The sequence below is a fragment of the Chiloscyllium plagiosum genome, chromosome 9 (genome assembly GCF_004010195.1).
Source record: "Chiloscyllium plagiosum isolate BGI_BamShark_2017 chromosome 9, ASM401019v2, whole genome shotgun sequence".
Lineage (NCBI taxonomy): Eukaryota > Metazoa > Chordata > Chondrichthyes > Orectolobiformes > Hemiscylliidae > Chiloscyllium > Chiloscyllium plagiosum.
The window spans coordinates 4,013,831-4,021,044 of NC_057718.1; the positions used below are offsets into that span (position 1 = coordinate 4,013,831).

The window sequence follows — 7,214 nt, forward strand, 5'->3', positions numbered from 1 at the left end:
CGATGTTGCACTGACCTATGGAACCAATCTGAAGCCCATCTACCCTACTGTATTCCATGATCATCCATATGTTTATCCAATGACCATTTAAATGTCTGAAAATTGGTGAGTCTACTACTGTTGCAAGCAGTGCATTTCCTGCTCCTACCGCTCTCTAAATAAAGAAACTACCTCTGACGTCTGTCCAATATCTACCACCCCTCAATTCAAAGTTATGTCCCCTTATGTCAGTCATCACCACTGAAAGAAAAAGGATCTCACTGTCTACCCGATCTAACCTCCTGATTATCTTATGTCGCAATTAAGTCTTCTCTCAACCGTCTTCTCTCTAATGAAAACAGCCTCAAGTCCCTTAGCTTTTCCTCATAAGACCATCCCTCCATACGAGGCATCAACCTAGTAAATCTCCTCTGAACCCATTCGAAAACTTCCACATCCTTCCGATAATGCCGTGACCAGAACTATAGTCTAGATTAGAGTGGTGCTGGAAAAGCACAGCAGGTCAGGCAGCATCCAAGGAGCAGGAAAATCGACATTTCAGGCAAAAGCCCTAAATCAGAAATAGAGGAACTATACACAATATTCCAAGTGCGGCCACCCCAGAGTTTTTTACAGCTGCAGCATGACCTTGTGACTCTGAAACTCATGACTACCAATAAAAGCTAGCACACTATATGCCTTCTCAACAACCCTATCAGCCTGGTGGCAACTTTCAGGGATCTATGTACATGGACACTGAGATCTCTCTGCTCATCTACACTAACAAGAATCTTACCATTAGCCCTGTACTCTTTATTCCTGTTGCTTCTTCCAAAGTGAATCACCTCACACTTTTCTGCATTAAATTCCATTTGCCACCTGTCAGCCCAGCTCTGCAGCTTATCTATGTCCCTCTGTAACCTGCAACATCCTTTAGCATGATCCACAACTCCGCTGACCTCAGTGTCATCCACAAGTGTACTAACCCATCCTTCTACACTCTGATCCAGGTCATTTATAAAAATGAGAAATAGCAGTGACCCCAAAACAGATCCTTGCAGGATCCCACTAGTAACTGAACTCCAGGATGAACATTTCCCTTCAACCACCACCCTCTGTCTTCTTTCAGCTAGTCAATTTCTGATCCAAACCACTAAATTACCCTCAATTCCATATTTTCTGTAATAGCCTACCAAGGGAAAACTTATGAAATCCATATAAACCACATCAACCATTTTACTCTCATCCACCTGTTTGGTCACCTTCTCAAAGAACTCAATAATGTTTGTGAGGCACAACCTACCCTTCACAAAACCGTGTTGACTATCCTTAATCAACTTATTCCTCTCCAGGTGATTATGAATCCTGTCTCTTCCAAACATTTCCAACACTTGACCCACAACCAAATTAAGGCTCACTGGTCTATAATTACCAGGGTTGTCTGTACTTCCCTTCTTGAACAAGGGGACAACATTTGCTATCTTCTGGCACCATTCCTGTAGACAATAACAACATAAATATCAAAGCCAAAGGTTCTACAGTCCCCACCCTGGCTTTCCAAAGAATCCTAGGATAAATCCCTTCTGGCCCAGGGGATTTATCTATTTTCACACTTTCCAGAATTACTAACACCTCCTCCTTGTGAGTAGCCTGGATCTCAGTATTCTCCTCGTCAACATTGTCTTTTTCCAGTGTGAATACTGATGAAATATATTCATTTAGTGCTTCCCCTCTCCTCATGCACAACTTCTCAGTACTGTCCTTGATTGGCCGTAATCTTTCTCTAGTCATTCTTTTGTTCCTGAAATACCTATAGAAAGCTTTCAGGTTTTGCTTGATCCTACTTGCCAACTACCTCTCGTGTCCCCTCCTGGCTCTTCTTAGCTCTCTCTTCAGGTCTTTCCGGGCTAACTTATAACTCTCAAATGCTCTAACTGAGCCTTCATCTCTCATCCTGACATAATCCTCCTTCTTACTCTTGACAACGGCTTCAACATCTTTAGTAAACCATGGCTCCCTCTTTCGACCACTTCCTTCCTGCCTGACAGGTCCATGCTTATCAAGCACACGCAGTAGTTGTTCCTTGAATATGCTCCAGATTTTAAGTATGCGCATCCCCTGCAGTTACCTTCCCCATCCACTGCATTCTAAATCTTGCCTAATTGCATCATAATTTCCTATCCCCCAGCAATAATTCTTGCGCTGCGTTATCCCTTTCCATCACTAAAGTAAACGTAACCGAATTGTGTTCTATCAACAAAGTGCTCACCTACCTCCAAATCTAACAGCTGGCCGGGTTCATTACCCAGTACCAAATCCAATGTGACCTTGCACCTTGTTGGCCTGTCTACATACTGCATCTGTAAACCCTCCTGCACACATTGGACAAAAACCGATCCATCTAAACTACTCAAACTATAGTATTTCCAGGCAATATTTGGAAAGTTAAAGGCCCCCATAACAACAACCCTGTTAATCTCGCTCCGATCCAGAACTATCTTTGCGACCTTTTCCTCTACATCTCTGAAACTATTCAGAGGCCAAAAAAAATCTGGAATGTTGTCTCCACTCTCCTTTCCTGTTTCTAAAATTTCTGCCCTTCTAAAAGAATCTCAACAGTACAAACCTATATTCAAAAGTGTCTGTTCTTTTTAATCATTCCAAATTACAGAAATGATATATTTTACATACTATTTATCACCACAAAAGAGGAGGTAAGGAGAAATGTTTTCCCTGGACAGAGTTGATAGGGTCTGGAACACACTCCCTGAAAAACTGTTTGAAGCTGATTCCATAACAAATGTGAAGAGGGATTTGGGCAGGTATTTGAGGATGAAGGATGTAGAGGGTCACTGATAAAGAGCAGGGCTGTTGGGTTAAGCACAATAACTCTTTAAAAGATCTAATGTGGGTGTGATTGGAAGATGGTGCTCTGTCTGTGCTGAGTTTGTCTGATTGACATGATGAACGTTATAACGGAGAGCAGTGTCCAGGATTCCCACCAGCTACCTTCCTCTAAAACTGCCCAAAGTCACACTGGCATTTTCCCCTCACCATTTTCCCAGTTGAAAGAGCTCGATTGTGACTTGGCTCCATTCTGAAGAGATTTCATTCTGCTTTCTTTCAGATCGAACATGGAGCAGTGAGCAAGCAGCAGTTCCTCCTGTTGTGGTAAGGAAATGGGACACCTCTGTTGGTTTTTGCTGCATTTTGAGAAACAGAAGCCACATCCGGGAAGACCTTCAGTATCACCAGAATGATAACAAATCATAACTTGTAACACACAGAAGGTCTCTGTTCCACAATGGGTTCTGGCTGTAACTAATCAAAGAGCAAACAATCATTTCCTTCTTTTTAATCTTGGGACAAGTTGCCTGGACAGAAATGTCCACAATGTTCCAGTGCCTGGGAAATGCTCTCACATTTTGTGGGATTACCATCACAGACAGAATGCCCTGGGGTCTATGTTCCTCCTAATGGATTGTTCAGGTGCAGGGGGACCCTCTGAGGGCTGAAATTAAGAAGGGGGAATGAGCCAGTACCTTTTGCCTGTGATTCAATCTCAATTCCAACTTCCTTCGCCATCCCCAATGTTCTTCATTCCCTCAATATCCAACTGATTGCTGTCTGGTGTCTGTGAGGAGCTGAAACCCATAACAAGCCCTGGGTCAGGAAGATTCAATCCCTGCTCTGCTCCAACTGAGCTGACTGCAGTCAGGGGAGAGAGGAGTTTGGTTTCATTGACCTCAGCACCTGAGATTAAGAAAGGAGGATGAGCCAGTGTTCCAGCTTTTCCCTCCTGAATCATGATCCCGACATCCTTGGATACCAGCCAGGGTTCAGTAGGAACTCTCTTGCTGCTCACTCAGATGGATGTCGATTCAAGCCTCAGTCACAGATTTGAGCACAGATTTTGGGCTGATCCTCCAGGACAGTACTGAGGGAGTGCTGCTCAGTAAAAGCTGCCCCTCTTTTGGGCGAGGAGTGAAATCTGGATCCTCTCTGCGCCTTGGATGGATGTAAAACATCCTGGGCATTACTTTGGCAGACAGCAGAGAGGTTTTGCTGCACTCCCTGGGTGATGAGTGTCCATTCCCCAACATTCACCAAAACAGACCATCTGCTCAGCGTTGCTGCTGGGATCTTACTGTGTACAAATGAGCACCTCCTGGTGCCTGTGAGGAAATTACTGAGTGATGTTTGTGTTCGATTCCAGGTGGCTGAAGGGGAATGTCATTATGCTGAGCTTCACTTTCACCGACAAGGAAGCAGCCAGCCGTCAGTGACAGCTGCTGAAAGGATCTCGGAGTACGCAGTTATAAAACGGGCAAGAAACTGAAGTTCAGCAGGACCCTTTCACTCTGCAGCAAGGAGCAGTCGAGAGCAGTTCACTCAAACAGAATCATCTCGGTTTCTTCTTCACATTCACACATATTCAGGCTTCCTCACCAATAATTGTTCCATGTCCATATATTTCCAGACCCTGAGATTACTGGGCACTCAGACCTTCTCAAACCCTGAGATTACTGGGCACGCAGACCCTCTCAAACCCTGAGATTACTGCACACTCCGGCCCTCCCAGACCCTGAGATTACAGGGCACTCTGACCCTCCCAGACCCTGAGATTACTGAGCACTCTGATCGTCCCGAACCCTGATAGAACCTGGAACAGTACAGCGTATGAATGGGCCCTTTGGCCCACGATGTTGTGCTGAACATTACACCAAATGAAACTAATCCCTTCTGTGTGCCCGTGGTCCATATCCCTCCATCCTTGAATATTCATGTGGCTTGTTTAAGCACCCCGATTGTAACTGGCTCCACCATTACCCCGGCAATGCATTCCAGCCTCCTCCCACTCTCTGTGTAAAATACCTGCCTCTCAAATCTCCTGGGAACTTTCCCTCTCTCATCTTAAACGCATACCCCATCGTATTCGACATTTCAACTCTGGGAAAAGGATTCTGACCATCAATCATATCTATGCATCTCATTGTCTTATGGACTTCTATCAAGCCTCTCCTCAGCCTCTGCTGCTCCAGAGAAAACAACCCAAGTTTTTCTAGCCTCTCCTTATGGCTCATACCCTCTACTTCAGGCAGCATCCTGGTAAACCTCTTCTGCACCCTCTCCAAATCCTTCACATCGTTCCTGTAATGTAGAAATCAGAATTGAACACAATACTCTAAGTGTGGCCTAACCAAAGTCTTATAAAGTGGCAACATGACACCCTGACTCTCATACTCAATTCCCTGACCTAGTAAACACAAGCATGCATGTGCTTTCTGTACAATCCTATCTACTGTGTAACTACTTTCAGGGAGCTGTGAACTTGAATCCCAAGTCTCTCTCAACATCAATGTTTTTCAAGATCCTACCATTAACTGTATACTTTTCCTGAACATTTGATCTCCCAAAGTGCAGACCTCACACTTACTTGGATAATACACCATCTGCCATTTCTCCACCCATGCCAGTAACTGATCTACATCCCGCTGTATCCTTTGCCAACCTTCTATCCTATCCACAACTCCACTGATCTTTGTATCACCTGCAAATGTACTAACCCACCTATCTACATTTTGATCAAAGTCATTTATATTGTTATAAAGCAGAGGTTAACCCTTCCCACCCACCCCACCGAGAACTAAAACTAAAACACCCCAAAAGGAGCACCTTACCTTATAATCTGTTTAAGGAGGGGGGAAAGTGGTGTAACCTGCCTTTCAGCAACTTCTAGTTATTAAATAAATTAAACCTCTGACACTCACTTCGCAATTAATATATGACAATTTATTTATGTAACTCTAACAGTGAACAAATTAACTAAATTATTAATAAGCCAAATAAACTCCTTCTAACTACTAACTAGTCCCAAATAAAACAAGATTCTTGCAGTATGCTGTTCCAATAAATACAAATCCCACTCATATAACAGAAAATAGCATTTAGAACATTATAGCCTGGTTACATGTCTTCTGGAATCTTTTGTGCTTTCACAATCAAGTCTCCTGTCAAGAATATTAACTAGCTGTATTGTTAGCATGGTTGTTATTCAGACGGTGTTTTCTCTAAGACATAGAGGAGGCTGTGAGTGCCCATAATTCTCTCTCAACAGCTAGGGGGCATTAGCTCTAGCAAGTGGCAGTTTTCTCTGGGATCTTTGTCCAACTACTCTCTTCTTTTATACCCATAATGACATATCAATATTTCTTACATAGTGTTACGATACGGGTAAACCCCTCTGCTACAATCAACCAGCAACTCAAAAAGATTCATCCCATGCTGTAATCTGTTAAAATTCGAGAGGCAAAGAACTATCCCAAAAGTCACTATTTAAAGTAACAAAAAACAACTTTTTTAAGTCTAACAGATAATGATTACCTAACAACTATTTATAATTCCTTTTTCTAAACCTATCTTTTACTTTCCCCTCTACAATACAGGTCCAATAAAAATCCCAATTATGATTTCCAAAAAGAAGATCATGTTTCAAAACCAGTCAGCTTTGCTGGGTGTCCTCTGCAGATTTTCCTCTGTCTTCTTTTCTGCTTCTTAAGTATTTTGCTGCACAGGTCATTGATAGATAAAGGTACCTTTAAGAGAGCATATGTTTCTGTTAGCAGTCTCTCTAGTTGTTGGTGCTAGCTCCTCTTTGCCGCTTTGGGTAACTGTTCAAAATGTCTGATATGCATACCCCAAAACATTGAATCATTTCATTGGTTTAGTGTTGTCAAAACAGTATTTTTTTTTTTCAAATTTGATTGGATTTTGGTAACTTGGGGTATAATTTAAACTGATTGGCCAAAGTTCGAATTTGGTTTTGTATCCTGGCAACACAGGTCTTAGCTGTTTCAACCAAATGTTATATTGTTTCCTTGTTCTGAACTCTCTATGCTTCTCTAAATCCTTGGCAGCTTTTCAACACTTTTAAAGGTAAAGTACCCTTACACCTTCATAACAATAAGTTTGGTCCTATGTTGCCAAAACCATCATATTTAAATTTAATAGGGTTTTAGAATCAGAATGGAAGTGAGGACTGAAGATGCTGGAGATCAGAGTCAAAAAGTGTGGCACTGGAAAAGCACAACTGGTCAGGCAGCATCCAAGGAGCTGGAGAGTTGATGTTTCAAGCATTCCTGATGAAGGGCTTATGCCTGAAACATCGACTCTCCTGCTCCTTGGATGCTCCCTGACCTGCTGTGTCTCACATTTTTGACTTTTGATATCTAAAC

The 7,214-nt window shown here is 42.7% G+C and overlaps 1 protein-coding gene across 1 annotated transcript in view; it reads left to right on the forward strand.

Moving 5' to 3' along the window:
- Positions 1–6,713, forward strand: part of LOC122553154 (basement membrane-specific heparan sulfate proteoglycan core protein-like) — an 82,206-nt gene extending 75,493 nt beyond the window's left edge. Inside the window, exons 10-11 of the mRNA XM_043696742.1 lie at positions 3,107–3,150; positions 4,196–6,713. Of these exons, the coding sequence (XP_043552677.1) occupies positions 3,107–3,150; positions 4,196–4,318 (167 nt within the window). The 3' untranslated portion in view covers positions 4,319–6,713. The remainder of the gene's footprint in view (positions 1–3,106; positions 3,151–4,195) is intronic.
- Positions 6,714–7,214: the final 501 nt, after the last annotated feature.